Below are 16,280 nucleotides of genomic sequence, written 5' to 3' on the forward strand. Positions count from 1 at the left end.
TCCGATCTCTATAAAGATCATGGAGGAGTCATCCATGGAGCTCGGGGGCTCAACGTCAACATTGCCCTCAGGCGACCGTGCTGTTTTTCTGGATAGCAAACTTGTATCCGCCGCCACCGCCTCCTCGAGTGTCGCTTAAACGATTATTTCGGTGGAATTATGCGGAATTAAGTCTAAAACAACCCTGCAAAAATTTCGTTGAGTTCCGATGGAGGAATCTCCGGCAATCTCCGATATACCGGAGCCCTGTTGAATCTGGACGAGAATTCGGACGAGTTTAGGGCGTGGTATCCAGCATCTATATCGGATGTACTTTGGAGAATCCAACCATTGATTTGCTACGGAATTCCCATATCTACCACCTGCCAAAAATTCAGCTCGATCCGACCGTCCAAACTCCGGGAAACTTCCGATTAGTGCCTCACTTTTTGGATCTGTTTTCTGCGCGAGAACGAATCCGACCCGAATTCATCTTATTTATGAATGGGATCTCGGACATCCTTTTTGAAGGAAGTTTTCGTATGGGGTGTTGTGTTTTAGTCTCAAACACATCCCAGTAGTATTAAAAGTATTCTTGCAATACGAACTTCACCGTCGCGCTGGTGTCAAACCAGCCCGACAACATCACTCCACGGCGGCCGACCTGCGTTAGACACGTCGTCACTTTGTTGAGCCGAGCTCAATTTCTTTGGATCATCATCTCGGCGAGCCGAACAATAGTTCGGCATCGCGAAGGATAAATCGTCACCAACATCGCCGCCCCACGGATTACACGGAGCGGGCACACCTGCATTGCCACACGGTCACTTCATCAAGCCGGCATCGACCACGCCATGACCTGCATCGCTGGACCGGGGGCTTCATCATCTCTTCATCAACCTACTCTGGAGACTTCGGTGTCGCTGGCCGACCAACTCCGTCATTTTAGCTGGACCGAGGGCTTTGCCTCGGCGAGCCAACCTTTGCCAGCATCGCCATGCCGTTGCTTTATCGCCCATCAGGCGATAGGTGTGCGGATCGAGTCCCAATTTTAGGAATCACCTTTCTTCGGATTGCTACAACAAATAAGCCAGGTGCTATTAATCATAGTATTTTTGCTTGTTAGGGTTCATTTTTTCCAATGAATTATTACTTTGGTTTGTCCGTCATATGTACGCAGGTCTATCAAATGATGGCCGCATTAACGACGGTCGCATGGTGGTTCGGTCAGCTTCCGTACATAGTCCGGCGAACGCCGCATCCGGAACTCGAACCGACCTGTGAATTCAGGGCTTGCCATGCCTTTACCGCATCATGCCGCCGCCCTGCATCGACATTGACTTCGGCGCCAGGCCATATTTCTTTTATTACTCACTTTGCATAAATTATTTGTTATGCAACGATTTTTTTTTATTATTACTATTATCTCCGGTTTGCACTATTTTTTGTGCACAGGAAAATGATCCAGCCGGACTATATCCTTTGGCGTCACCTCGGCTGGACGGGGGGCTTCGTCAACACTTCATTACCCCATGCCGGGGACTTCGGCATCACCCTACCGTCCTGCATTGACCGTGCTATGTCACCACTTCGGAGTGCCGAGCTCTTTGCTCCGCCACCTCGGGACCGGCTCGGGGATGGAACCTTGTCCCGCATCAAGCTCGGACCGCATCATCAATACCGAACACATTAACCAGCTAAGTTGTCTTCATGCTCAAAGTTTTAAATTTTTAACTTGTGTTCGGCTCGGCCAAGCATTATACTTTTTTGGAAAAAAGTTGCTTGTAAAAATTTCCTTGTCCAAACTTTGTTTGTGACGCACAAATTCAAATACCCCGTTTACTTGGGGGCTTCCTTCATGAAGCTTTTTCCTCTTGCATATGGTTATACTTGTACGGCTTCGTTCCTTGTTCGTGTATTACGCCACAATATGCACCATATTGACTTAAGCGATTTGCATGCTGGGTTGCCTGGCTCCTGTGCTTACCCCTATGTTCCCGATTGTTCGGCTAGGGAGGAAAGGGAGCGCCTCTGCGATTGTCACGATCGGGTCACCCGAGCCGGACCTCAGACTGGGTGAAGCCGAAAGCTAGCACTCTTATTGTTTTCAATCATGGTTGGCACACAACGGAACTCATGAGTACAAAAAATCTATTGCACAAGTCTCATAATAACAATGAGCACCGAAGAAAGGTATCGGTGGGGGTACTATTTTCTTCGAAGATGCTTCTTACTCTTCGCAGTAATATAACATAAGTTCCCTGAGCGCGCTTTGTCTGTTACAGCCTTATGGCCTGATTGCCTGGTTATTGGAAACACCATCAATATTCTCGACAGATGGAGTACATAACACTTTTCGGTCCTTGACCGAAGAGGGAGAAGCCGACGGTCGATTAAGACGCGTTTAAAGTTCGATTGAACATAGATATGATATAAGTACTTTGGTACATGCAATCATTCTTTTACCCAAGTCACTTGGGGGCTCTTAAATTTATATGAGCCATTTTATGATAAGTGTTTTTCTTCTCAGTCGTTGCAAAGTTTTTATTATTATTTATCACTCCTTTTTTCGACACAAGTGTGCGGTCACTAGCCGGGGAGCCTAATTTCTCTCTCAAAGCCGCTAGAGTTTAATTTGCTAAACTGGCCTAGTAAGAAGTACTCCGCCTTCGGGATAGGAGGTTGAAGCCGTAGGCTGACCCGCTTGAAGTTTTGAGATAGGATGTGTCATGTGAAAGCACGTCAGAAGCACCTTTTTTTTTCTAAAGTCCAATTTTCGGATTGGCACCGAACACTTGATCTAGTTCGGACATTAACCTTTTGAATAAGTTTTTTTGGCTTTTTGAGCCCATGGCACTTTTAAACTATTTGTGTGTTTTCAGCATAAGTCTCGCAGTGCAACTCCAGACACCTTTAGAGATTCGGCAAAAACATTCTCGAATATTGCTATATATGCATCGGTTTCGAATTGTGTCTTCGGTCAATAGTTGGGTTGCCCGGCTCCTGCGCTTGCCTCCTATGTTCCGCTTTGTTCGGCTAGGTGTGCAAAGGGAGAACCACTGCGATTGTGCTTCTAGCTCACATGGTTAAGCACCTCAGTGGAGAAAGCTGAAAACGGACTGTCATAATAAGCGTAAACTGGTCGGTGATTCGATGACGGTGTTAAACGACGGGCCATTCATAACAATGGCCGAAGTATTTACGGCTTGACCTCGACTGTCGCTGAACACTACCGGGGGCTATTAACTGGCCTCCCAAACTAAATCCTCAATATTTTGCTCTTACATTGGAGCTGAGGTTTCATGATCATGCTTAGCATGACAACCCAAATAAAGGAACCGATAGCGGGACTATTGTCTTTGGAAGACATTTCTTCTATTAAACAGTAATATAACATGTCTCTCTGCGTACCTTTGTTTATAAAACCGTATGGCCAGATTGCCTTGTTTGTTGTAAATCTTTGCCCTCGTAAAGGCTTTATAAAGTAGGACAAACACTCCTCAGCTATTGGCCGAGGAGGTGGAAGCCGATGGTCGGTCAACAAAGTTTTGTACAGTGCGGATCCGAGCATTAATGACGTAAAGTACTTGGATACATAGAGTCATTACACATAATTTGTGATTTTACTATGGATATCGATCCTTAATTCGGCCTCCCGTGCCCGCATTAAGGCTCGGGGGCTACTGGGCTTCGGGCTTATTGTTTACAAATATTAAAGGGGCACATCGATCCCCTGATCTGGTGTTGCCACCTGACCAGTGTCTCGGGGGTTACTGCATTGCCTGTTCTATGCAGAAAATTTTAAGTGCAATACAGTTTCTTAGGAGATTTTGATCCTCAGGTTGGTCGGCCGCACCCAACCTGAGTCTCGAGGACTGAGCACGCCGCTTTTTGTGTCCCGAAGTATTCTGCTGAGCTAGGACTTGATCCTCAGACTGATTTTCCAAATCAACCTGAGTCTCAGCAGCTACGGGGATCAGCGGTCTTATGTCATCCTTCATGGGCATCTCGGGTTTTAGACCGATACCCACCTTGAGGGCTACTGGCTATGTATCTCGGCAGAGAATAAATTGCACCAATCAAAAATATTGACAAAAATCGGCCCACATTCGGGGAGGTGCACCACCTCGGAAGCAGTCCGGCATAAAGCTCGGGCGCTAGTGGCTGGCTCCATAGAGGGCATTTCCGGCATTAAGCTTGGCTAAACTCCTTCAAACTTCTTTGAACCAAGGTGATTTGCGACACCTCGGATACAGTCCGGCATTGGAGCTCGGATACATAGTCTGGCGTTAGAGCTGGGAAGCAGTCCGGCATTGGTGCTCGGCTGCAAGAGATACCTTGAATGCAGTCTGGCGTTAGAGCTCGGACGCAAGAGGACACTGCCTCCCGGGAATAATTCCGAACCCGAGGTGTGGCATAAAAATAAGGCATTGATAAAGGCCGAAAACTTAAAGGGGCTCGTCGGATACCCGACGTGTAAACTCGTCGAATGCATTTCGGCGATCCTCAAGATAGAAGATGAGAAGATTTGATGTACCAGTTTTCAAGACTGGCAACCGAAGATGAAGAACGGTTCGGAAGAGTCGAGGAGCGTCCCCAACTTGAAGACCGGTTCAGGGGGCTACTGACGGTGTCCTGGACTAGGGGGGTACTCACCACGTCGTCTCCCGATCAGTTGGATTGGGCCGAGGATCCCCATGGTCGTATACTCATGGGCCAGTTCGGACAGTTGCCGCATACAAGGAAGATTCCACAAGACTTGGCGATCAAGACAAGGACTCCTCCCCCACCGGCGTATTCGGCTAGGACTCTTGTTATCCTAGGCCTCTGGTGCATTATATAAACCGGGGCCAGGCTAGTAGATAGACATATACAACAACAATCATACCATAGGCTAGCTTCTAGGGTTTAGCCTCTCTGATCTCGTGGTAGATCAACTCTTGTACTACCCATATCATCAATATTAATCAACCAGGAGTAGGGTTTTACCTCCATCGAGAGGGCCCGAACCTGGGTAAACATTATGTCCCTTGCCTCCTGTTACCATTGATCCTAAGACACACTGCTTGGGACCCCCTACCCAAGATCCGCCGGTTTTGACACTGACAATCATGCTCCCATTTGGGTGGACCAATGACATTCCAACAAAACCAATCTATTGCATGGCACTCTCCCGGCCACTCTGACAAACTCCCCTTTGGGTTATGTCATGGGTGGCCCTAATGCCAACTCTTGACACCCACCACCTTCGTAGCCGACCACCATTGTGGCAACACTAAAACAAAATCTTCCGAAACGGGTACACTCGGTACAACACAACTTGGGCTCACAAGATTATGGTCGCCTGCCTGATCAGGGTAGTGCACACACATAATCTTTCCTAGTTGGAGGCACTGGCAAGAGGCATAATGATAGATCAAATTAGGGCATCCCCATCCAGGCAAGTGTGGCTGCACTGGTGAGCTCGATTCGGTGGCACTTGACCAACGAAATGACGGAATTTGTCCCCAAGATATATCTGTGATAACTGTACTCCAATATCATATATCAACATGTGATACAAGTCATTGCAATATCCATCCAATTATCCAAATAATAATATAGTCATATCATAATGAACTCCAAGGGTAGCATATTAACTAAGTTCGTGATCAGTCCAAAGACTATGACTAATCCAATGAACACATCAAGAGGTATAAACTAATGATCAGATTCAAGAAATAAGATAGCATCAAATCCAATGATACTCTGATAGGCATAATATGTAATATGATCATAACGAAAGCGTGACTGTTGTTCCTAGTAATCCAATGGCAACATGTCATCCTCAATCTGCAAAGCATTAGTCCTAGAAATCCAAGCATCATAATGGCAGTAGCAATATCAAATATTACCCCAAGAAATGCCATGAATAAATCATATTTAGCTAATGAAATATTTTATGCAAGTTTATTAAATAAACCATGGCATTGCATTGCAATCCTGCAAATGGAGTGTGTGGTTTTCCTAGGGTGGGTGGATTCACCGGGAAGAAGTGCGAGGATCTCGCGGACAGATTTGTCGGAAAAGTTTCTTCCTCGGGAAAGCTGGATATAGGGAAGGCACAAAATGGCCATTTTCAGAATTTTACAACATGGTGAAAATGATACCATCAGAACGGGCTCGATGAATAGAGAACGTGGGCTTTGGAATCACCTGATTCAGAGTTACGAGTGAAGAGATACGGCCGTTCGTTCGTTAGGCAGAAAAAGAATTTAAAAAATTCCATTTCTACTTTTAACAAACGAACGCCCGCAATATAATTGTTTCGGCCGGTTGATGGAATCAAAAAATGCATTTCGAAGAATACGCCTTCGTGCAGCGAAAATGTACTTTCCTCCTGTATAGAAGCAGACTACGCTTTGCCCGTAGGAAAGCATACTTTAGAAAATGCCCATCCACTTAACCACGCCAGCGGGTGCCTCATGCGGCTGACAGGTGGGACCGGGGGAGGTGGGCCCGCCTCGACAGGTTATCTTCTTCCTTCCGCTGGGTGCCCAAGAAGCACAGGAGGGCCTCGCGGCGCCGGCGCTCGTTTGGGCGCCACAGGCCACCCCCGGCAATGCTCTAGCCACCGGAGTGCTCAGGGCGGTGTGGCACGTATGCATGTATGCTCCACGCGCGCTGTGGAGGCCGCCATTGAGCAGAGCTTCAGTGGGTGGCGAACGGCAGTGATGGGCGCCGTGGGAGCGCACAGCTCGGCCCCAGCAGAGGGGTTCTAAGAAGGAAAGGGTCAGGGTGGATAGGTGAGCACCATGGAGTGGGCTAAAGGGAGGGGGAGGACTCAGCTTGCATGAATTTAAGCAGTGGCCAGCGGCGGCGGTTCGCCATTGGAGGGGCAAAAGAGCTGCTCAAGCTCGATTGAAGGTTTAGGCGGGGCTCTGATACGTCTCGAACATATCTATAATTTTTGATTATTCCATGCTATTATATTATCTGTTTTGGATGTTTTATATGCATTAATATGCTATTTTATATTATTTTTAGGACCAACCTATTAACCTAGAGCCCACTGCTAGTTTTTGTTTTTTCCTTATTTTTGAGTTTTATAGAAAAAGAATATCAAACGGAGTCCAAATGGAATAAAACTTTCGCAATGATATTTCTTGCGCCAGAAGACATCCACGGAGCTTGGAGATGGGGTCAGAAGAGTCTCGAGGGAACCACAAGCCCTCAGGCCGCGCCCTAGGGGGCGCGCCTCCCTGGCTTGTGGGCCCCTCGGGAGTCCTCCAACCCTAATTCTTGCGCTATAAATTCCCGAATATTCCCAAATAACCAGAAGCGTCCACCAAAATACTTTTCCACCGCCATAACCTTATGTTCCCATCAGATCCCATCTTGGGGCCTTTTCCGGCACCCTTCGAAGGGGGATTCGATCATGGAGGGCTTCTACATCAACTCTATTGCCCTTTCGATGAAGCATAAGTAGTTTACCACAGACCTACGGGTCATAGCTCATAGCTAGATGGCTTTTTCTCTCTCTCTTTGATCTTCAATACAACGGTGTTCTTGGAGTTCTATCTGATGTAATGTTCTTTTGCGGTGTGTTGGTCGAGATCCGATGAATTGCGGATTTACAATCAGATTATCTATGACTATTATTTGAGTCTCTTCTGAATTCTTATATGCATGATTTGGTATCTTTGTATTTCTCTTCGAATTATCGGTTTGGTTTGGCCAACTAGATTGGTTCTTCTTGCAGTGAGAGAGGTGCTTAGTTTTGGGTTCAATCTTGCGGTGTCCTCACCCAGTGCCAAACTAGGGGTAGCGAGGCACGTATTGTATTGTTGCCATCAAGGGTAAAAAGATGGGGTTTTCATCATATTGCTTGAGTTTATCCCTCTCATTGTGTCATCTTACTTAAGGCGTTACTCTGTTCTTATGAACTTAATACTCTAGATACATGCTGGATAGCGGTCGATGTGTGCAGTAATAGTAGTAGATGCAGACATGAGTCGGTCTACTTGACACAAATGTGATGCCTATATTCATAATCATTGCCTTGGATATCTTCATAACTTTGCGCTTTTCTATCAGTTGATCGACAGTAATTTGTTCACCCACCGTATGCTTTCTCCAAGAGAGAAGCCTCTAGTGAAACCTATGGCCCTCAGGTCTATTTTCCATCATATATTTTCATATCTATAAAAGCAAAAACCCAAAAATTCCTTGCTGCAATTTATTTACATTCATTTTGTTTTACGTTTTAGTAATATTTTATATCTATCTCTATCTTATCTCATCCTTGCAAGTGATCGTGAAGGGATTTACAACCCCTTTATCGCGTTGGGTGCAAGTGTTTGATTGTTTGTGCAGATGCATATATTGGAGATTTGAGTGTACCTCCTACTAGATTGATACCTTGGTTCTCAAACTGAGGGAAATACTTATCTCTATTTTGCTACATCACCCTTTCCTCTTCAAGGGAAAAACCAACGCAAGCTCAAGAACTAGCAGGAAGAATTTTTGGCGCCGTTGCCTGGGAGGTTCAACATCAAGCCTACCAAGTACCCACCATAAACTCTCATCTCTTGCATTACATTATTTACCATTTGACTCTCTTTTTCCTCTACCCCACTTCTAAAAGGTTTTCAGAAAAACACAAAATTATTTGCCTTTTTATTTGCCTTCTTTTCGTTTGCCTTCTTTTCGTTTGCCTTTATTTCTTACTTGGTTCATTTACTTGTTTGCTTGGTAAAATTGTGTGTTTATTGAAATTCAGAAACAAAAAGGTTTGTGGATCCACTAAAAGTTTTCTACTTTGATCATCTTCGATCCATATGTGCTCGTGCTGAAACCCTAGCTAGTTTAGTTGAGGGAAAATCTTTAGAAGAGCATGCTCATTTTGTGCGTCACCGTTTGTATCAAAAAGGGAGACTCTTATGGAATCAAATAAATTGTTTGCTATGTTATGCTTGGAATCTTTGTGAACTTTGTGATTACTTGTTGCTTTAAGAACCCTAAAAAACACCTTCCCTACCTATGTGATTTTAATGATAATGAAATCTTATCTTGTTATGAAAAGGGTGTTTGTAGTTACTGTGATATCGAACAAATTGAAGAATTTGTTGCTTTTAAGGGTGCTTATGAAGGTGCTTCTTTGATTGAAAAGTATGATATTACTCTCTACAAATCTGAAAATTTTGACATACTTAAATATTGCTATGAAAACTATGCTCATAATGCCTATGTTAAGGAATTTATTGAGAGAATGACTGTTTCTTTGAAAGAAAATAATGATATGTATGAATCTATAGATAATTATGATTCCGTTGATTTGGTAGAGATAACCTCCCTTGATGAACATGATGATTGCTATTTTTATGGCCAAGATGCCAATATTAATTATGCTTATGGAGATGAACTTGCTATATTTCCTTACGTTAAACATGAAATTATTGCTATTAAACCCATACTTGATAGTTCCTTGAATCAAAAGCATGATTACAATGATGTTATTATAAATTTTATTAATGTCAATTGTGCTAATAATATGCAAAACCCCAAGCTTGGGGATGATAGTTTTTCTATGTCCGCTACTTATTGCAATGATCATGATTGGGGTGATAATGCTTCTTATGATCTCGAAATTTATTTAAGCCTCATGATGAATGTGTTTGCTATAATATTGAAAGTGGGTTTGGAAGAATGTCAACTCTAGGTAGTAATTATCCCACTACTTTGGAGATTGATAAATCTTATGATATTTTTGATAAAAGTGGGCATGGAGAAATAACGACTTTATTTTATGTTAATCCCACTATTTGGAAGAGTGTCAACTTTGCATGCATGTGGATCATGAAGAGTATATTTTATGTGATAGCTATATTTTTGAATTTGATTATGATCCTATATGTAATTATTACGAGAGAGGAAAATATGGTTGTAGAAATCTTTATGTTACTAAATTACCTCTCATCGTGTTGAGATTGTTATTGTTTCTTTCTTTTTCCTTGCATATGTTAGTTTTTGCTTGTCTTGATAATTTATTTGCTTATAAAATTCCTATGCATAGGAAGTATGTAGTAGTTGTGTTTTGGTGTTTCAATTAGTGTTTGAGCCAAGTAAGACCTTTGGGATGGCTTAAGGTTGATAGTTGATTTGATCTTGATGAAAAACAGAAAATTTCGCGCCCAGTAAAACAATTTTAAAAAATCACAGAAACGTGATTTTGATCTGAATTTTTTACACAAGATTAATATACAAATTTGCCAGGTTGTCCTAATTTCTCATAATGTTTAGAGTTAAAGAAGTATACAAAATTTCCAGATTGATACAGACTGTTCTCTTTTTGACAGATTTCGTTTTCTATGTGTTGTTTGCTTATTTTGATGAATCTACGGGTAGTATTGGGGGGGGGTATGAACCATGAAAAAGTTGTAATGCAGTAGATAAAACACCAATATAAATAAATAATGTGTTCACAACAGTACTAAAAAGTGATGATTTATTTTCTTATACTAACGGATCTCATGAGTTTTCTATTGAGTTATGTGTTGTGAAGATTCAAATTTTGGGTAGAGATTTGATGGAAAGAGTGGCAAGAGCCTAAGCTTGGGGATGTCCAAGGCACCCCAAGGTAATATTCAAGAACAACCAAGCATCTAAGCTTGGGGATGCGTCGGATGGCATCCCCTCTTTCGTCTTCTTTCCATCGCTAAATTTACTTGAGGCTATATTTTTACTCACCACATGATATGTGTTTTGCTTGGAGCGTCTTGTATGATATGAGTATTTACTTTTTCGTTTTCCACAATCATCCTTTTTGTACCCACCTTTTGAGGGGAACACCCATGAATCATGATTTATTAGAATACTCTGTGTGCTTCACTTATATCTTTTAAACTAGGCAATTTGCTCTAGTGCTTCACTTATATCTTTTTAGAGCACGGCGGTGGCTTTATTTTATAGAAATTATTGAACTCTCATGCTTCACTTATATTATTTTGAGAGTCTCTAAACAGCATGGTAATTTTCTTAGGTTGTGAATTTAGTCCTAATATGACGAGCATCCAAGAGGGATATAATAAAAACTTTCATATAAAGAGCATTGAATACTACGAGAAGTTTGATTCCTTATGATTGTTTTGAGATATAAAGATGGTGATATTAGAGTCATGCTAGTGAGTAATTGTGGATTGGTAGAAATACTTGTGTTAAAGTTTGTGATTCCAGTAGCATGCACGCACGTATTGTGAACCGTTATGTGCTAAAGTCGGAGCATGATTTATTTATTGATTGTCTTCCTTATGAGTGGTGGTCGTGGACGAGCGATGTTCTTTTCCTACCAATCTCTTCCCTAGGAGCATGCGCTTAGTACTTTGTTTCGATGACTAATAATTTTTTACAATAAGTATGTGAGTTCTTTATGACTAATGTTGATTCCATGGATTATACACACTCTCACCCTTCCACCATTGCTAGCCTCTAGTACTATGCAATTCTCTCTCTCTCTCTCTCTCTCTCTCTCTCTCTCTCTTCCCAATCGCACATGCATGGTCCCCTCTCCTCTCTCTCCTCCTAACAGGACAATAAACCACAATATCTCATAACATGCATGGTCCCAACCTACTTTTTCTCCTCCCAACCGAATATTTTGTGATTAACATTGGATGGCTCCCTCCCATATCATGTCCGCAGACCACGTACGGACATAAAAACGGGCATATATCGGAGACATTTGCTAGTCATCGTTGGAGATGCCCTAATATCTACTAAAAGCATGTGCCACTCTTAAGCACAACTGTATACTAAAAAGGAATAGTAGTGTTGCTCCCTTTCTCTTTTACCTCAAAAATAGAGGTGCCAATTTTGCACGAGCCTGGTTGTAGTCTATGGGGCTGCCCAAGATAAGACTAAATCGCCTTCCTTCTATAATTGGTGAAACTGACAAAGGATAGCCCACATCCCATGCTTATCATGGCTTTAATATTCTAAGGTACCAAGAAGAAAAAAATAACGACCTTGTTGACACTCACAGGCCTTTCTTATTCAACATTGTGATTGATAGTTTGAATCTACGGGAAGCCGATATGTCGGAGAGGTAGTACACTTGGGCTAATAATCATCCAGTGCTGACATATGAAAAACACGACCGGGTCCTCATGGATAGTAGGTGGGAATTAAAATTTCCTGTCGTACCTATGTGTGCCCTAGAGTTTATAAAGATACCTTTTGACCATGCGCCTATCGTTCTTGATTCTAACTCTACTACCTCCCCCACTGGTTGCCGCCCGTTCATTTTTTGCATTCGGATGGTTAGAGAAGAATGGCTCTTGGAGACATTATTAAGAATGTGCGGGAGAGGCCCACCAATGGCCGAATGCCAATTCAGAGGTAGAATTTTAAAATATGTGCCACAAGGCAATTCCTATCTAGATTGGCGAAACAGACCAGTGTTATATACGAAAAGGAAAAGAGCAACAACTTTCCACTTTTATTGATGACATCGGTAATGGTGACTCGCATTTTATCTCAATGGGAGATTAATATGAAAAATCAATCCGATGAGGAGGCTTCCTTGCTTGGGCTTGGGCTTGGGATTGGGCTTCGGCTTCTTTGGCTTATTCATGTATGTGGTCTTCCTCGTTTGACTTGTTGACCATGAAGCCTTACTTGGAATTTTGTTGACCGGAGTAGTCCGCTGGACCCACGAGGGGTGGCTTGGACTATTGTTGACTGTCCTGACTTGTGTTGACTACCTAGGTGGAAATCCATGTAGGATAGGGGTGGGATCTCAAGTAGGGTTTAAATCCACAACTACAACACAATCTTTTCCTCATAAAAAACCTATTGGGAATTACTCAACCATTTGTCACTTACTGAAAGGCCCATATACTTCAAAGGCAAAATGCCAGCACTACAAGTGAAAATGCATTTGTAGTTTTGCTCATTGTCAACTGCTTCCCCAAGACAAAAAAATTCACTCTTGTGAAAACTTATCTTGAGTCCAGAATTTTTTTCAAAATGCTAGATTGTACTTAAAGTTTCTAGCCTCAAACGGATCATCCTTCATCAGAAAAATGACATCATTAGCATATTGTAGCATAGCTAATCCATCATTATGGGGCAAGCCCGGAAATCAAACCTTGTCATTGAGCTTGCTTAACAAGCAAAGCAAGTCCGTCAGCTACTATGTCAAACAGCAAGAGAGCAAGTTGGTCATTAACCTTTATGGCAATCCTCCCGCCACACATAGTTCCCATCACCCCGTCACACCAAGTATCACCAAAGCCTTTTTCGCATCATTTGGTACAGAAGAGACCACTTCACAATGTCATAGGCCTTTCAAAGTCTTTTTCATAAGCACTCCACTTGTTTGGTATGATGTATCTCATAAACTATCTCATGAAGCACCAAAACTCCTTCCATGATGTATCTACCTCTCATGAAGGCGGTATGGGTATCACTAACCACAAAGCTTATAATCAGACCTAACATGTTGGCCAGAACCTTAGGCCGAATCTTATAACTGAAATTTAGTAGAAAGATGGGTCTCAACTTCCGAAACTTTATTTAACCATGCTAAGCAAAGCACAATGCCCCCGCAAAGAAAAAACAGAATTTATTATTATATTATTGAGTTAAAAAAGGACGTGTCCCTAACATTCTCTGGGACAACGTACACAAGGTGGAGCAAAAAATGAATTTAGGAAGAACTTCTTCGAGATCTAATGAGGGGTGTTGATATTATATCACACTTAATTTATCTGTATCCGGCTGGACCAATTGGTTTCTCCGCCCGCTTGCAAACTTAACCTGTAGGACCAGCAGTATATGCTCGATCATGGGCTCCATACGGAGACCGCCGGTGGCAGAACACCTTTCATGAAGGAGTAGAAAAGAACAAGTGATCTCTTGGGCTGGAAGCTAGGGACCATATGACCAGCTCCTCGCACCGACGCAAACGTGAACCCTCCCTCGTATTGCTGAGCGTAGCCTCCAACCTAGATTTGGCCATAATTCAGTTAGCATGCAATTTGCAATCCAATCACAAGACTAGTACGACAGGGATTAAGGGTTATTGCATATATATGTATAGTTACCTCACTGTCAGGGGTGTACCATGGTCGCCACGGTTTTGTGATTGCCAGATTGAGATCCTTGACTGAGTACCTCGTGGCGGTAATTGGGCACACATCGTCCATGTCACCGCTGTGGTCGAATTAGCAACGATTTTATGAGATAAGTCGCAAAAAAAATATCTTACTTTGGTGTCTCGGAGGTACTGAAAATGTTTACCTGTACAACCAGACTCTTAATCCGTTGTCGACAAGCCAAGCAAGGGTTGGCACCATGGAAACCGGGGCATCGGTCCAGTGCAAGTTACTGTGGACAGAATAAGGTGGGGTAAATATCCCGCTGGAAAGGGTAAATAAGCAGGTGTGTTACTTACGCGCACTCTGACCACTTGGTGTTGGTTCGAACATGCATAGCCTTCTGCACCTTAGGACTGTTGAAGTAGGCGTCGATATAGGCCCCGATGCACGGATCGTAGCCTGGTAACTGTCTCAATCACAGACGCTAACTAATCAGCACTTCAATCGAGCAAATTTCTTGGTGATGATGAGATTTCCAGAAGAGAAAGAGCGTATATTTGTTTCGTGTTGTAGTACGTACGTAGCTGCTGGAGTGGAGACTCCCGTCTGGCGACTCAATGCAGACCGGGGCGTAGATGTTGTATCGATCGATGTCGCCGATTTTGAACGACTTCTTGGCTTGGCCGCACGCTGTGCCCTCGACCCGCCCGAAGCTGCAGTGCTCGCTGATATTGCCCCACACCTCGTCGGAGATCACCCCGTGGTTCCACAAGAACTCGTACGATCCCTTTGTGTTCATGTAGTCATCGAGGTACGGGTTACCAACCTGCAGAAATGAACCCTTATGTCAGATCAAAGCTCACAACGCCGGCGGACATGATCAGGCGACTTACGAAGATGCCCTTGAGGTTCATGTCTGTGAGACCGAATTCGGCGAGGGCGACGATGACGGTGGCGAGCTGGGGGACGTAGTGCCCGCTGTAGCTCTCGCCGGCGATGTAGAAGTCGCGGCCCTTGTACTCGGGGAACCTCTCGAGCCAGTTGAGCAGGAAGAGGTAGGCGTCCACCGCGGTCCCTGAGTCGCCGCTCTCCACCGAAGCGTTCGAATAGGAGAACCCGACGCCCGCCGGCGACTCCAGAAAGATCACATTTGCCACTGCACGACACCACAAGCCATCAGCTGAGATCACAGCGTACGTGAAGTTGTAAGAGGATCCGTCGGTCACCCACCATTGTTCCAGGCATGCCTGTTTCGGCTCAGCGTCTTCCCGTCGGGGTTCACACGGAACGGGCCGAGCTCCGCCATGGCGCCGGCGCCGAGCGACGAGCACCCGGGCCCGCCGTTGAGCCAGAGCACGAGCGGCTTGGAGGAGGCCTCGTAGGGGGCTTCCACAAAGTAGTAGAAGAGCGCGCGGCCGTACTCCTCGCTGACCGTGACGTAGCCGGAGTACTGCTCGAAGTTGACGCGCGGGGGCTGGCCGGGCAGCGCCGCGATCCTGTCGGCCTCCCTGGTGCCCGCCGGCGGGGCCTCGCACTTGGTGGGCAGGTGGCGGAAGCTGCTGGCCGGGTCGGCCCACGTGTCCGGCTCCGCCGGCCCGCTCGCGCGCGTCTGGGCCCTCGATTCGATGAAGGCCCTCAGCACGTCCTTCTGCTGCAGGGTCACCGCCGCATTCGCCAGCGATGATGCGCACAGTACGATCGCCAGTACCACTACCGCGCTGTACATGGAATGGTTCCTCATCGTAATCTGCGAGGGGTGGTGACTTGCTGAGGATACGTAGATCGTTTTGGTGTTTTTATACTGGTATATGGACTTGTCAGGGGGAGCGGCAAGCTGCCACGAAACTGCTTATGTATTTCGGGCATTCCAAGATACATGCATCGTATCGATGTTTGACTGAGCTCAAGAATGTTATATTCCAGAACCTCGTTCCATAGTGCCGGACATTGTGAGCGTACGGCAATGAAATCGACATTGAAAGTATTTCCTGACGACGCCGTCGATGCGGAGGTGACATCTCTAGACAACAATCCAAACGATGAGACCGAGGTGACCAACTGTCCGCCGGTGCATATTTATTCTGCGTATTAGCTTACGACCTCCTAGGTCGTGGTTCATATTTTTACTTCTTTGTTTTTATTTATTCTGCGTATTAGCTTTCTCCTCAATCAAACTTTCAAAAAAATAACCAAATTTATAACAAATAATATAAACAATTACAT

At 44.3% G+C, this 16,280-nt stretch overlaps 1 protein-coding gene across 1 annotated transcript; it reads right to left on the minus strand.

Annotated features, from left to right (window-relative positions):
* Positions 1 to 13,606: 13,606 nt before the first annotated feature.
* On the minus strand, positions 13,607 to 15,788 carry LOC123116299 (serine carboxypeptidase 1-like). Its single transcript, XM_044537277.1, has 7 exons — positions 15,288 to 15,788; positions 14,951 to 15,213; positions 14,638 to 14,883; positions 14,414 to 14,523; positions 14,260 to 14,346; positions 14,064 to 14,172; positions 13,607 to 13,964 (listed from the first exon to the last, which is right to left on the minus strand). Exons 1-7 carry the CDS (start codon positions 15,781 to 15,783, stop codon positions 13,803 to 13,805), a joined length of 1,473 nt encoding a protein of 490 aa, XP_044393212.1. The 5' UTR covers positions 15,784 to 15,788; the 3' UTR covers positions 13,607 to 13,802.
* Positions 15,789 to 16,280: the final 492 nt, after the last annotated feature.

This window comes from Triticum aestivum, chromosome 5B (genome assembly GCF_018294505.1).
Source record: "Triticum aestivum cultivar Chinese Spring chromosome 5B, IWGSC CS RefSeq v2.1, whole genome shotgun sequence".
In the NCBI taxonomy this organism is placed as follows: domain Eukaryota; kingdom Viridiplantae; phylum Streptophyta; class Magnoliopsida; order Poales; family Poaceae; genus Triticum; species Triticum aestivum.